Source organism: Echinops telfairi, unplaced genomic scaffold (genome assembly GCF_000313985.2).
Source record: "Echinops telfairi isolate 266 unplaced genomic scaffold, ASM31398v2 ScPeMD7_7458;HRSCAF=8496, whole genome shotgun sequence".
Classification (NCBI taxonomy): domain Eukaryota; kingdom Metazoa; phylum Chordata; class Mammalia; order Afrosoricida; family Tenrecidae; genus Echinops; species Echinops telfairi.
Genome location: NW_022111358.1, coordinates 25,422,487 through 25,438,361, shown reverse-complemented (window position 1 = coordinate 25,438,361; position 15,875 = coordinate 25,422,487). Strand labels below are relative to the sequence as shown.

At 42.6% G+C, this 15,875-nt stretch overlaps 1 protein-coding gene across 1 annotated transcript in view; it reads right to left on the bottom strand.

Annotated features, from left to right (window-relative positions):
- The window catches only part of SKAP1 (src kinase associated phosphoprotein 1), a 329,530-nt gene that overhangs the window by 261,891 nt on the left and 51,764 nt on the right, over positions 1–15,875 (bottom strand). Inside the window, exon 3 of the mRNA XM_045299317.1 lies at positions 14,298–14,323. Coding sequence (XP_045155252.1) covers positions 14,298–14,323 — 26 coding nt within the window. The remainder of the gene's footprint in view (positions 1–14,297; positions 14,324–15,875) is intronic.

Here is a 15,875-nt window from a genome sequence, read left to right as displayed (position 1 = left end):
TCTAGTGATCGTTATCAGTATGTCTTGCTTACCGCCATCACCATTTATTCTTCTTTCATAGTCTCTGTAGAGTTTTCCTATGTTTTTCTAATGTCTTCTATGTAGAGCCGCTCTGGTGGCATATCCCCCTCCATGCTTTTGTGACGGCTAAATCTTCCAAGCCCAATATCTGTCCAGTTTTCCTGTAAACATTTAATAATCCTGAGCGAGTCATATGTTGACAGTAGATTAGCCCCAGGAAACTCCTTTTCCTCATTCAGCATCTTTAGCCACAGCTTAAAGTCAGTATTCACTGAATGCAATCTATGTTGCTGAAGAAGAGGTAATGTGTCCTTTCCACATTTATTTGTGATGACTTGTTAAGGCCATTCTTAACAATTTGTGATGTCTCCTTTGTGTCTTCTTCACTTTCTTCTACCTCCTTTTAAATTTGGTCATTCAGTTTCTCCATTTCTGTGTTAACTTCTGCAACAGCGCAAGGTCTGACGTATCCTCAGCCCCTTGGTGGTCCACGGGGAGCGAGGGGGAAGGGACGGAGGACAAGGGGAGGGAACAGGGGAGTGAGGATGGGAGAGAGGGAAGAGCCAAGAGAGGGCGGGAAGGGCTATTTCAATGTGGTTTTTTCAATATGCATCTCCCTCATGACTACTGGCATTGTGCTCAGTTTTATATACCGCTGGCCCTTTGTATTTCTTCTTTTGAGAACTGTCTGTCCAAGTCTTTTGCTCATTTTGCAATTGGTTGGTTGTCTTTTTGTTTCTATGAACTGTGAATGATCACATATAAAAGGACTGAGATTGGGTGAAACACATGCATTTTCAGTTACCATGTGAATGATATGATACTGCTTTATTATTTATTTTCGAATTTAACTGTTTGTTCATTCTGAAACACTAAACAACAGAGAATGCCACTTTTTAAAAATATTAATTCCTCGTTTTATTAGGAGCGCTGACAGATGTCATAACGTTCCATCATCCCAGTAGTTCAAGCCGACTTGTCAACTGCTGCTACAATCAGTTTCCTTCTTGAACTCTTTGATATCAGCTCCCCTTTATCCCCTCCCTCCCCCACCCTTCTCTCCAGGAATTCTTATTGTTATTGTTACATATTGTTATTATTAATATTCTATTATTATATGCATATATATTCACCTACAATTCTGTGGAGCCTGCTGAGGTAGAGTATTTTCCATCGTAATGAGATTCTGGGAGAACTGAAAACTGGTAAACCAAGGCTTCTGATACTATGTGCATAAATACTGTAAACAGATTAGATCTTGGGATAATTCATTCATGTTTCCGTTTTCCTTGGACCACTGCATCCCTCCCTAGTTCTTAAATCTTTTCGTGATGCTATTCCATGGAATTTCCAGCATGTCCTCAGTTATAGAGGAGAAAGCAATAATATACTGTATATGGTATATAGCATAATATGTAATAGCATATGATAATAATAAAGCTTGATATATTAATCTAATAACTTACTAACCTCTTCGTGTACTATCTCATTTAATCCTACAGATAATCATGTGGTGTGTCATTACCCTAAAGCTACATATGAAGAAGTTTAGATAGAGAGAGGGATGAAGCAAGTCACTTGAGCGACTCATGAGTTATACAGTCATCATTGCTCTCCGTTCTCCCTCCCCCTCCCCCACCCCCCCCCCCACCCCGCTTCCTGTATCCTCAGGGAATCATTACTCCCATTGGTGTTTCTGTAGAGTCATCCACCATGGCATTCCTGAATGCCACTACTTTTATACTATCATCAGAGTTTAATTCAAAAATTCTTATGTAAAAATAAATAAGGGGAGGAAAATGTGAATAGATAAAGAAACGGCCAGATCATGATGATACTAAGAGTGGTGTTGTCAATTAAATGTTGGGCTGCTAACTGCAAGGTTGGCGGTTCAAACCCATCAGCCACTCCATGAGAGAAGGAGGAAGTTATCTGTTCCCATAAAGGTTTACATCCTCAGAAACCCTCTATGTAGTGTCACCATGAGTCAGCATCAATTGGATGGCAGTTGGTTTGGGGGGGGTTCTATCGTGAAATTAAGTTTTGGGATCAATCCTTTATTAAAATTGTTTAAGTTAGGCATGTTTGAAGCAAAAGCCTCAAGGCTTCCACAGGTGATAGATAGAAAAAGTTTATTTCCTCCTCGCTGAGCACACGGGCCTTCTCTCCGTATACAGCCATCGTGAAGTTCCTTGGAATGCTCTGAGTTTTCTATCTGAAGTCTCTCTCTGTGTGGGGTAACGACTTTGTGTTTTCTGGTTTTTAAATTTTTGTTTTGAAGCTGAAAGCATTTGTCTACCCACATTTTTCTCTATTTATCTTAGAGATAAGTAATCCATTTTTATTAACAATATTTTTTCATGGGGGAAAAAAAAGCATGCCACGGTAACAATTTGACTGGTGCCATAAGACTCACTCCCTGCCTTCAAGTCAAGGTTGGCCCATCGCAAACCCCACTGTGGGTTGCTGAGACTAACGGGGTACAGGCGTAGAAAGCCCAGTCTTTCTCTTGTGGACCTGCTGGTTCTTTTGAACTGCCCACCATGTGGATCACAGCCCAGCGTGTTACCACTATGCCACCAGGCACCGTAACGGTGCCATGGAATACATACATAATAGAAGGTTCTCTTCCAGTCCTATGTTTCCACTCCCCAGGGACCAGTACTGTTAAGAGACCCTCCTGCAACCTTGCAAAAATGTGCACATACACCCAAAGAAACCAACAAGATAACCATGGCCCCCCAGTGCCTTTTTTCACTTAACACTATACCCTGGAGATCATTCCATGTTACACATATATATGTACTGCGATGTAGCATTCTAATACATGCTCGTAGCATCATTTAGCCCTTATTGCTGGGTATTTAGGTCCTTTGCTGGTTTTGCTATGTATTTTAAGCCATGCTATCCTGAACATCTTTGTACATAATATGTGTAGGGAGTAAAGAAGGCAATACCATTTGCTTCCAATGATTGCTTCTTTTATCTACATGAAAGTCAATTCCTTTTTTAAAAAATGCATCAATATTACCTATTCTAGTTTAGGATCCAAAAATCATAGCAAATTTTAACTTTAAAGGGGAAAAAGTAGTTTTACTAAAGAAACATCTTACTCTCTTTGGCAGTAGTTGCACAAAACTTAATATCTTAACTTAAAAATACATTACATCACCCTAAAAACCAACACACGCACAACGGCAGACACTTAGAAAGTAGAAATATTTGAAAATAACCAAGTTCGTAATTAACTTCAAAAATAATCTGTATGGAGATATACTTTCCACATGTTAATTTGTATAAAATACAATGAAAAGGGGGCTGGTGTCTAAAGGAAGTCAAACTGCAGAAGCAGTGGTCACGATGGATGAAATGTTGGGTCAACGCTGAAGGCAGGAATCCTCATCCTGTGTACACCCCTCCTGGTAAACCCCCCGAAGATGTGGGAAGCATTCCATACAACCTCTTTGATAAAAATAGTGTCGCTTAGCGTATCCCAGGTTCATAACCACCACTTATGTTTATCAAATATTAGCATTCCAAGAATAGTGATAGGGAGATACGTAACAATAAATTACAAACATTGTAAATTTAGACTTTTTCTTACATTTGCAAACACATCATAAATTTAGGCTGTGCTTCTTTGTATAAATCCTACTTATGACTATGCTAAAACCTTCTGGCATGAACACAAAGGGTATTTTCATAAATAAAACAGTAAAAAATCACTGTTCACTCCATTAATTCAAAAACACTTCTCTTCCACTTCAAAGGGAAGCCTCCTCTGGCTTTCTTTTTAAGTAAAAAGATGGTGTTTCTTTGCTGCGTTAATGGTTTGCTTCGTGTTGTTGTCATAACTACATGCTCCAAGTATGTGATGGTAAGGGACGGAAAGTTAAGTGACATCCGTGTTACGATTCAACATGTCTCAGACATCACAGAGTACCAGGCTCGTAAAGCTAACCTCTCGAGTGCCTACCATGAATCCTGCACATGCACCCGATCATGGCAACCGTAAGCAGGCACAGGGCGGGCTGCATGTGTACACCGGGGTGCGTCTGCAGTGGGTGAATATTACGGAAAGCTGTGTGTGATGCACATTGTCTTGGTTCTGTACACGCACTTAGTTGGATAGCCTTCCTTTGAAACATAGAAATCATACTTGCTACCACCTAGGATGTCGCTTCCATGTGGCAAGCACTCTCCATGCATTTCCTCGTCTCCTTATAGCTCGTTATAGATCATAATAACTATGAAGCAGATGGGGGCTTACAGAGGAAGAAGCTGGCGTGCTGAAAGTTCTCTCACGTGCTCACAGAGCTGGTGAGTGGAAGAGTTGGTATTTAAGTTTAGGGCTGATTAAAAATCTCACACTCTGTTCATCGCCAAACACTAATTTTTAATACAAAAATGGGAATCTTTTAAAAATCAGTTCACGATTCTATGTACAGGCCTATCTCATAGCTGGACCATTGCAATAAAACAAATACCATAACAAAGCAAGTCACATGAATTTTTCCGTTTCCAGTGTACATAAAAGTTATTTTTACACTCATGCTGTGGTCTATTAAATGCACAAATTAAAAAAAACCTTCAAAAGCCAAGCTCACTGTCATCCAGCTAATGCTGACTCAGCACAACCCTACAGCACTGGATGGAACCGCCCTTCGGCGTTTCCGAGACGGTAACTCTTTATAGGAGTAGAAAGTCCGTCTTCCCCCGAGCTGCAGCTGGTGGTTTCGAACTGCTGCGCCGCCAGGGCTCCAAGTGTCCGCGAGCACTGTGAACGTTTGGGGTACTCTGATAATGACCGAACTAGGTCTCGGAGATGTGACGGCGGACAAAGCCTTTGCTTTGTGAAAAACACAATTATTCGTGAGGCACAATGAAGAGCCGCGCCATGCGAGGCCGCGTGCCTGTGCGTGGGGACTGCGGGCCCTGCACGGTCCTGCGCGTTCATTCACGCGCCAGGTGTCCCGCAGATTGTTTTTTAGTGCCAAATTTTCAGGAATCCCAAACTAAATTTCTTTTCTTTTTTTTTCTTCTAAATTTCTTTTCTTTAACTTTGTATCTTGAAGAATTTTAAACATGTCCCCAAGTATGCATAAAAATGCAATGAAGCCCTCCGTCCAGCCTCGCCTAGCTTCCACAGTTATCAGTTTATGGTCCGTCTTGTTTCATCCGCACCCCACCTTTCTTGCCTCCCGTTTATTTCGCACCCACCAGAATGCCCGTCGCTTTCTCTGTAACCCTCACAGGACGTCTTTGGGAAAGAAGGACGGTTTAAAAACAAGCAAAACCACTTTACCAATCTCACCTGGGAAACAGTAGTTTCTTCATGACATAAAATATCCACGCCGTTCAAATTTCAAATTCGCTCATCTATGTCATTTTTAATAGCTTATTTGTTTAACTCAGGAGGCACCTTTTTTAAAACTCAAACTCACCGCCACCGAGTCCCCTCTGACTCACACTGACCCTGGAGGCCAGCGGAGCTGCCCCTGTGGGCTTCTGAGATGGCCAGTCTTTGTTTGTAAAACTTTATCAGAGCAGAAAGCCTCGTCTTTCTCCTGCAGAGCCGCTGGTGGTTTGGAACAGCTGAGCTTGGGGTTGGGAGCCCCACACATAACCCACCAGGCCACCACGGTGCAAATAGCGCCCGTAAATTAGCTGATGTGCATCTTATATCTCCTTGAATGTACAGGTAGTCTGACTTTATAATAACATTTTTCAAATTTACTTTGCACTCTTGGTTTGGCCAAGTGGTATTTTTAGACATCAATTTGTTTTGACAAGAGATATAAATTTCGTTTAAAAATGTAAAATGTAAGATTCACCCAGTGGAAAGTTTCCATATTGGAATACTAGATAATTTTCTCAGAAATCCTCTATATTAACCACACAGCTATTCAAAGTTGGCAAGAAATCTCATTGATCTATGTATACTATGACCGCAAATGCAATATGAGTGACCATTGAACTAAAATATGATTTGTATGTGTACATATATAGTATATAGTGTGTGTATATATATACATATATATAGTATAGCAGTTGCCTTCTTTAAATTTTTGCTTAAACATTGTGCCATTTGATTTTACTCTGGGTCCATGGTAGGCATTTCTATCTTATATTCATGAAGATGTTTGTAGTAACAAATAATGTTGAACATTATGCATGAAAATCACATTTTTGATGGATTAAACTATACATGGCAATAATTAACTTATTCAATAAAGGGGAAACGAGCAAAATGAAGAAAATCGGTGATTCTGTCAGCAGATCTAAAAGGCAGAATTGATATTGTTGTTTAGACAGCTGATCAATATACCCTTTTAGATAGCTAATCAATTACTGAAATTGTACCAATTCTATGGCAAAGATCCCAATGACTACTTTGTAACTTTAAAAACTCTTTTCCCTACTTTTTTCCTTCAAGTCCATGGGATTTTATTTGACAGAGAAATCTAAAGGCTTATTATAAAATAAAAGCAAAACCAGAAAGGATTCCTCCTGTTCAATTATATTGGAACCAACAGGGGATGTTCATTGATGTCCTCTCTTGGATAAACATATAAATTCCTGGGACCAAGTTTGCTTTCCCTTGTGTTTCTTTCTTTCTGTTTTTAATAAACAGCATTAAGAAGTTGACAATGGACTTGTGGGGAGATGCGAGGGATGCTTGCCTCTTTTCGATACTATCATAAATACAGATGGCATCTTAAAAACCTGCTTACTATGATGCGGCACGGTGCTGAGCACTTACACAAATTACTACTACCTGTCAGGCCAACCCTGAGACCGTAAAATAATGTCATTTTGTGGCCTCCGAAACTGGTAATAGGCATAGAGTTTCTTTCTAGGATGATGAAAGTGTTCTAAAAGTAGATGGTGGTGATGGATGCACAACTCTGAGTATACTAAAACCTGTGACTGACACACTCTAAGTGTGCTTTATGGTGTGTCGATTACATGAAACTGTTACTTTTACTGTTTTAATTTTTACTTATTTTAAAATGGGAGATGGTGGGCTCTGTTGTCAGACAAGTAAGTTAAAATCCTTGACCAAGGGTCTTAACTTCTTTGAGCCTCAGGACTCATATCTGCCAAATGGACAGACCGACAAGGTTGTATCATATGTCACAGGGTTCTTCAAAGGATTATGTAAAATAATGAATGTAAAATATTTAGCAACATGCCTGGCACATTTGAGGTTCAAGGACATTCATTAACTTGCTAAAGTCACAGAACCATTAAACAGTCAAAGTAGATTTGAACGTAGGTCTGTCATGCTTCAAAGTCCGCACGCTGTTTACCATGTGGATTTCTTTTCCAGGACAGGAATGAGAAGTTCCCGAATACTATTCAGTGCCCAGTCCTCTACCAGCTTAAGCCTGGAACCGAATGCGGTCCTGGATAGGAAGACCTTTGCGTGACAGTCCATAACTAAGTCTGGGTGGCCCCTTCTCTCAAGTGTCTTTAAGTGTTACCCTTTCAGAGCCCTGTCACAACACGCCACACACTTCACCAAAATCAGATGTTTAAATGGCTGTTGTTACGGGATTTTACAAGCAAGGGATATTTTATAATGAAGGACAATTTTCTTTCCAAACGCAAGACTCTGGTGTAGTTCAACTATCCTGAAGGATGCAGTCGTAATTAGGAAATACAAGTTGTTAATAAAAGTCAAGCCATCCTGTTTATAGAAGTTGCTGCTATGAATTAAAATGCTAAGAAAGTCTGGGATCAGCATTTCTGTTCTCTCTTACTTCCTCGCCTATCATACACTGTCTTCCAGTACTGTGATAATTCTTTCTGAGACAATGCTCTTCTGTGGCGCAGCGGTTACACCACGCGCTGCTAACTGCAAGATCAGCGTTCGAAGCCACCAGTATTCTTGGAGAGAAAGACAGGATTTCTATTCTCATAAAGAGTCTCGGAAACCCACAGGGGCACTTCTACCTTGCTCAGTGGAGCCGTGATGAATCGGAATTGGCTTGAAGGCAGTGTGGTTTTTCTTTGTTTTTAAATTAACATCAACAAAACCCCACCCAACCCCACCCGCCATCATCTAGTCAATTCCTAATCATACCTCTTTAGATGTTGCTGTTGTTGTTAGGTTAGGGGCTATGCAGTCGATAGGGACCCTAGGTCTGATAGAAGGAAGCCCTGCCCCGTCCTGAGCATCCTGACAATTGTTCCTGTGCTTAGACCCATTGTTGCAGCCACCATGTCCATCCATCTTGTCAAGAGCCTCCTCTTCGTCACGGCCCTCTACCGAGCACGAGGTTCCTCTCCCAGGCCCGGTCTCTCCTGACAACACGTCCAAGTATGTGAAACAAAGTCTTGCTCTCCTTGCCTCTAACAAGACAGATCAGTTTGTCCTTTTGGCAGTCCATGGTACTTGCAATATTCTCCCTGGCACCACAATTCAAACGCATCGATTCTCCTTCAGGCTTCCTTAGTCAAGGTCCAACTTTGCCCCACACAGGAGGCACTTGAAAATGCCAGGGTTTAGGTCAGGTACACCTTACTCCTCCCAAAAAGCACCCTTGACATTCAATACTACCAAGAGGTCTTGTGCAGTAGATTCCCCCAATTCAGTGCCTCATTGGAGCTCTTGACTGCTGTTTCCATGAGCACTAATTGTGGATCCAAGCAAGACAAAATCCTTAACAACGTCAACCTTTTCTCCATTTCTGGTGGACCTCTTGGTCTAGTTGTGAGGATTGGGGTTTTCTCTACGCTGAGTTGGCATCCACAGTGAAGGCTGCCATCCTCGGTCCTCCTCACTTCCAGCAAGCGAGGTCATCTGCATATTGCAGGTCGTTAAGAAGCCGTCCTCCAATCCTGATGCCACACTCCTCTTCAGATAAACCAGCTTCTCTGGTGAGCCGCTCAGCACGCAGATTGAGTTGGCACGGAGAGAGGATACAACCCTGCCACACACCGTGTTCTGTTCACACAACTCCCTCCTGATCCATATACACGTTCCGTAGGAGCACGATGAAGTATTCATGAATTCCCATTATTCTCACAGTTGGATGCCTTAGCATAGTCAATACAATGCAAGTTTTACAAAATTGGCAGGGGACGGGTCCTTTCTGCTTTCGGCCAAGATCGTGCATTTGACACCTCTAATGATACCCCTTGTTTCACCTCCTCTTCTGAATCCGGGCCTGAGCCTCTGGCAGCTCCCTGGCAAAGTACTGCCCAACTGTTGTTGGATGATCGACAGCACAATTTTACTTGCATGTGATATCAATGATCTTGTTCTATACTTTGAGCGTTCTGTTGGGTAGCCACACATACGGATCTCTTCCAGCCATTTGGCCAAGTCACTGTCTTCCCAATTCCCAGGCATGGACAAGTCAGTGCTTCCAGTGCTTCACCTGCGTCTTGGAACATTTATACGGCTATTCCATTCACTCCTGGAGCCTTGTTTTTGGCGACTGCCTTCAGCGCAGCTCGGACTTCTTCCTTCAGCACCATTGGCTCTTGCTCAGACGCTACTTCTTACAGTGGTTGGATGCTGACTGGTTCTTGTTGGTACAGTGGCCCTGTGTATTCTTTCCGTCTTCTTTCGATCTTCCTGCATCGTTCAATATTTTGTCTAGAGAATCTTTCCGTTTTAAAATTTGAGGCTTGAGCTTTTTCTTGAGTTCCTTCAGCGTGAGAGATAGTGAGCTTGCTCTTCCGTTTTGGATTTCTGGCGGTCGGTCTTTTACAGTAGATTGTCATTTCAGGACACAGCACCGTCTTCTCTCGCTGGCCGTTGACGTTTCCAGTCAGCTCTATGGCTTCATCAGTTCTCCCATTTGCCTCAGTCACTCACAACGAAGAGCGAATGTCAGAGTCCCTTCTGACAGCCTGTATTTCCAGTGCTATTTGCTCTCTTCCGGAATGATGCTCTTGACGTCCTCAGCAGGAGGTCTTCTGTCATCAGTGTTCAGTGCAGCAGGTGGGATACAGTCGAGGTCTTACGTTGACTCGTGTGGACTTGTTTTCATTGTCTTCAGCTTTAACCTAAATTTACAATTAATGCTCTTTTCCACCGTTGGCCCCTGGCCTGGTTTAGCTGCTGACATTGAGCTTCTCCTTCATCTCTTCCCACAGCTGTAGTCCATTTGATTTCTGTGTGTCTCATCTGGAGACGTGCAGGTATGTCGTCAACAAAAGGTATTTTCTTTTTATTTTAAATGAACCGTTCTATTTGTACTTTGTCCACATATCATACAATTCAATAGTCCAACCATATCAAGAAGAGCTGAACAATCGTTACCACAATCAAATTTTAGAACATTTCCTTTTTGCCCATTCTCATTGTTATTCATGTAATTTTTTTCATTTTTGGCAAAAAATAAACATAACAAAACATTCACCAATTTAACAACTTCTACATGTATAAGTCAGTGCCATTGATTATCCTCTTCCTGTTGTACAACCAATATTGTTATCCCTCTCCAAGTTGTTCTCCGCCATTAAAATGATCCCAATGGCCCCCAAGCAAAAACTCTTTCTCCTTCACCCATGGTGATCATAAGTCAAGGTTGGTCTCTTTTCTTTAGTAGTATTCTAGATATAACAGTCACATGTCATGTACTTCCTTAGCTAAAACGCTTCGCAAAAGAGTTGTGTGTACACCATCACATCAGCTCTGATGCTCCCTTCCCCTCCCACATCCACTGATCGCTCCCTTGTTCCACTTCCTGAGAAACCACTGCCTCTGTTATTGTCTCTGCATCCACTCCTGCGGTGCTTCCTCAATGGGAGACCTCACAGAAACACCAAAAACACAACGGAAAGAAGAAAATGGTAATAATATAAAGATAAAACTAAAGAATAAGAAAGAAAAAAAACCACCAACAGTATTTTAAAAGGCAGAGAAGAAATTTCTTTCTTGGAACAAACGATAAATATTTGAGCATACAGCAAGTTCAGGTTGGGTCAAGAGAGAGGTCATATTATCATAAGTATCATATGATACCATGATTCGATTCACCATCATCAAGTGTATAGTAATCTTTGATAGTAAAACTGATTGAGTCCCTCACCTGTGACTAGAGGGGATCTGCCATTGGCCCAATCTTGCCAGACTCTCAGCAGGTGGGTTTTGGGCTCTGTGTCCTCCAAAGTCTTCTACAAACTGGGGGTTCACAATGTCAGCTCTGATACTTTTCTCTCCATCATATTTGGATTTTGTTATTGTCATCTTTGGATCACACAGGCTGGTATGCTTCTTCCATGTGGACTTAGTTGACTCCTCACTTAGATAGCTGCTTATGTGAATACCAGCCTTTCAGACCTCGGCCGCGATTTTAAAAAAATGAAAGAATTTTCTGTGAACAAATAGTTACTCTTGCAACTTTCCATCATGCGATCTCCAGTTTCACTTCTATCCCCACGACAATATTTTCCAACTACTGTTACTTCCTCTTTGTTTCCAACTCTTATATTCCAAACGCCAATAATCATCAATGCCTCTTGACTTCATGTTTGATCAATTTCATACCGCAGAGTTGGGTAGAATTCTTCAATTTCTTCATCACTAGCTTTAGTGGTTGGTGCATAGATGTGAATAATAGTTGTATCGACTGGACGTCCTTGAAAATGGGCAAACGTAATTCTATCACAGATAACATTGTACTTCAAAATCGATCTTAAAACATCTTTTTTTGACAATGACCGCAACACCGTTCCTCTGAATCCTGTCATTCCAGCAAAGTAAAGCATATGATTTTCTTCTTCAAATGGCCAATACCAGTCCACTTCAGCTCACGAAAGCCGAGGAGATCAATCTTTATGCATGTCACCTCATTTCTGATGACCTTCAATTGTCCTACATACACACGTTGTACATTCCAAGGGCCAATCACGAACCGACGTTTGCAACTGTTTCTTCTCACTTGAGTGGCGCCCCCTCAGCAAATGAAGACCCCAGGGGCTCTGCTCCCACAGGCTTGACTTCACTGAGGCCAGTGTGGCGGTCTCTGCTTGGAGAAAGCAGGTTCCCCTCAGCCACAGTTCAAGTGCCTCCGGACCGAAGGGGTCCATCCTCCAGCACCATCTCCAGCGATGTTCCGCCTCCCTCCGCGCGGCCTTCAGCAGCGGACGATGCCTCCCTGCTAGGCACCAGGTTTTCAGAGGGTACTTCCTCTGAAAGATGCAGCTGACCTCTTCTTGGTAATTGTTCTTACGCTGGACGCTCCGCTGCGACCTGCACGTGGTGAGCAACCTGCTGGCATTCGAAATAACCGGCAATATCCCTAGCTTTCAGTGTCACAGCAACACACCAGCCACCACCAAGTGACAAACTGACAGACACGTGGTGGAAATCTTTATATAGACTTGCTGAAACATGTAATCCACTGAGATCCGATCAAAAAGGCAAGGTAAGTGAGATTTGCCTTCCTCATCAAACACAAAGGAGGAGCAAGGCTGGGGGCGGGGCAAGATGCAATGAATATACATTTTTCGACTTGATCTTTCCTAACATTTACTTCCGAATGAGCAACGACCTTGCGAAACGTATTCCATCATTGTCAAGAAGCACACACTGTTTTCTGTTCTAAGTCAACGATTTTCAGCTGTGCCCTTAGCAGCTCTACCTCTGCCCTCGCTCTAAAAGAGAAATTGGGTGTAGAAGTTTCCCTGCACTGGAAAAGGACAATGAAGCCAACGACAAGAGTCTGGTGAGGTGCGCCCTTTGTCTTTTTAGTCTCGTAGGGTCTCGTGTGCTAAATTCCAAAATGATTTTCTCTTCTCAACACATTACTATACCACATCTCTGACACTAAGTCTTTCTTTCTCCTTTAGGTAATTAATTCTCCCCGCACAGTTCCATTCATTTCTGCCACTTCACATTCATGTTCTGGTCCTTGTGGATTTTGGTTAACATCTGTTAAACCCTGAACTGTAGGGCCATTCCCTGAATAGCACATTTCACATTTTACAAAGCAAACTGCTACAGATAATTCTCTACCATTAAATCCATGTGTTTAGCTATCAGTGCTTTAGAGTAAGAAGATTCAGAGTAGCACCACATCACATCATAAGTGTCATGAATACCCGGACTTTAGTATATATCAGTCAAAAAGCTTTACAATGAAAAGATTTTCCTTAAGGTTGGCTTTTAAACAAAGGCCAAATTAGGCTTGAAACATATAAAACAAAGTATGAGCTAGGAAACCAACATTTTTAATAAAGCTGTGTCATCACTCACAACTTGAATGTTTCCATCCGTCATTTCATAGGAGATAAGGCCTGGCGGTCTGCTTCCATAAAGACCTTAATCTAGGCAACCATCGAGGCACTTCTACTCTGACACGCAGGGTCACTGTGAGTTGTATTTGTCTCGATAGCACACAACACAAACGAGGCCCTGGCACTGGACACCTTAGCAGTATTAAGAGAAGAAAAAGTCCGGAAGCCAAATAGTTCACACACTCTTTGCAGCTTGAATCTTTAACTCGCTGTGAATCTTTGAGAAAATAAAAATCTTCCATTTAGAATAAAGATCATTACTATTCAGGCGGATGTTTCTGTTAAAAAGAAGGGACGCATCTCTTAAAGACGTGCCTTTAAAGTGTTTGAATTCAGGGGGGAAAAATCCTATTTTGGACCTTTTAAAAATGTGTCTGGCTCTCTCTCCGCGCCCCCTTCCTTGTTTTTAATTTTGCACACAGCTGTCTGTTGCTCTCTTCAGCATTGTGCCAGATGCTGGGTTCATCAAGCGAATGCGGGAAAACAATGGCTTGGAAGCTATTAGAAGCACCGGGGCTGCAGTGAGGCGTATATTAAAATGTGATAACACTGTTCTTGTGGGAATTTCAGCGCTGCTCCGTTTCTGACATTTCTCTGCTGCCAGACAGGCAGCACACCGTGATCGAGGAGGTAACACACTGGAATTTATTTCTGGAGCAAATGAAGGATTCGCTGAGTGGGAGCCCTGTCAAGGTTTTTATTATGGCCTCAGCCACCATTTTATTTGAATGGTCGTGGATCCTGTTTGCAGCTACACAGCTCAAAGAATAAATGTATGTTATTGTTTTGGTTTGATGAGATAATCGAGCAAGCCACTGAAAAGGTGAGAGAGGCGGCGCCTCCTGCTGCTAAAACACAGGACAGGGGACCCAGCAGGGTGAAGGTTAATTAACCACACCACTAACTTTCCTCGGAACTGCTAATGTCACTCTGTGGAGGAGCTTGTTTAGAAAAGACAGAAGTAAACGAACTCCATGTTTTCAATGTAAAACCATAAATGATACAAGAGCACTCACCTTGGGGCTGGAAATCCCAGTAGTACCTGCAATGAAGAGGAAAATGGAGATGAGTCAGGCTTGTCCCTATTATCTCCATCTTGGACGGCATAAAGGAGCTGTAGGTCCCGGTCCAAAAAGCTTGTTGAATCGTCAGCGATTCGCCAAAATGACTACTCACTGAGGATTCAAGGGTTGTCCCTGAGAGTTGAAGACTCTCAAAGGCTCCAAACGGCATTGAGCTCCTTAGTTGATTCTGTCCTTTAGAGCTAGCAAGGCCCTCAGAGGTCACCTGGCTCTGTGGTTTGGGGCAGGAAAATGATTTGTTGTGACAAACTGCCCGTATATGACGGGACAACTACTAGCACTGGTCCTGGGCAAACACCAGTGGCACCCAGCTGTTGTGACAGCTAAGACACCCACAAACCCCCAGTTGTTATGACAACACATTTCCAAATGCCTCCGAGCCTAAATTTCTAATTTCACAGGTGAAGCATGAACAATGAATTCAATGTCATCTAACATCGTAGTTCCTAGGCCAAGATTGGAGCGCTCGAAGTCCACTGTGCTGGCCTAGCTCCTTTTATTTTGGGAAAAGACTGGCAAAATCAGCAGCCCTTGAAGTCTGAAACTGATGAAATGGCAGTGGGCGAAAGGGTCGTTTGTAAGTCATTGATTTGGAAATTAAACTGCGCTTTTCCCCACAGACACAACGGTCGATATAATGGTTACCCACAAAGTCTACTGTACTCTGGACACCATTTCCTCCTGCGTCACAGGAACCTTACATTATTCTACATCGACTGGATCTCCTGCATCTCCAACCTCTTCCTCTCAATTGGACCCTTTCCATCAGCATTTATGCTCATATAAAAATAAAGCAAGCCCTCCTTAACCCCCTCCTATCCACCTGCTGTATTAGTTCCCTGCTTTCACTGGGAAAATTCCCAAAGAGTTAACTATACTTGCTCTCTGCGTTTCCTGGCCTCCGCAGTCACTCCAGCATGGCTCACAGTCACCAGGCTTTAATCCTTACCAACACAGTTAATCCCATGCTGTTACATTGAATGAGGACTTTTTTCCATCAGCATCTTGACCTCTCAGAAGGAGAGATGTGCATATCAATACTTTTTCCTGAGGAGGGAGCCCCCAGTTTTTATAAAATCCTTAAAAGGGTCTACAGCCCCCCAAAAAGGTTATGGCGGGAAGAAATACAGATAACAATGATGTATTTTTACTGAAATCAGGTCTGGCTACTTTGCGGATGAACACCCCACAAGGGGATAAGTGACCTCCCTGCCATCGAGTCGATGATGACTTAGCGTGACCTAGAGGACAGTGGAGAAAGGCCCCGGTGGGTTTCCAAGACCCTAACTGAGCCTTCTCTTTCTCCTGTCGGACAAACACATGGTGACTTCGAACCCTTGACCTTGTGGTTACCAGCCCAATGCATAACCACTATGCCACCAGGTTATTTCTCTACTCTACTAGATAACACTTTACAGAAAAGACAGGAAGGAGGTTGAGGCAGTTTATTGTGCCAACTTGGCCGATACATGCATGTGGGGTTAGTTGAAGGGCGGAGGGATAAATGGCTCC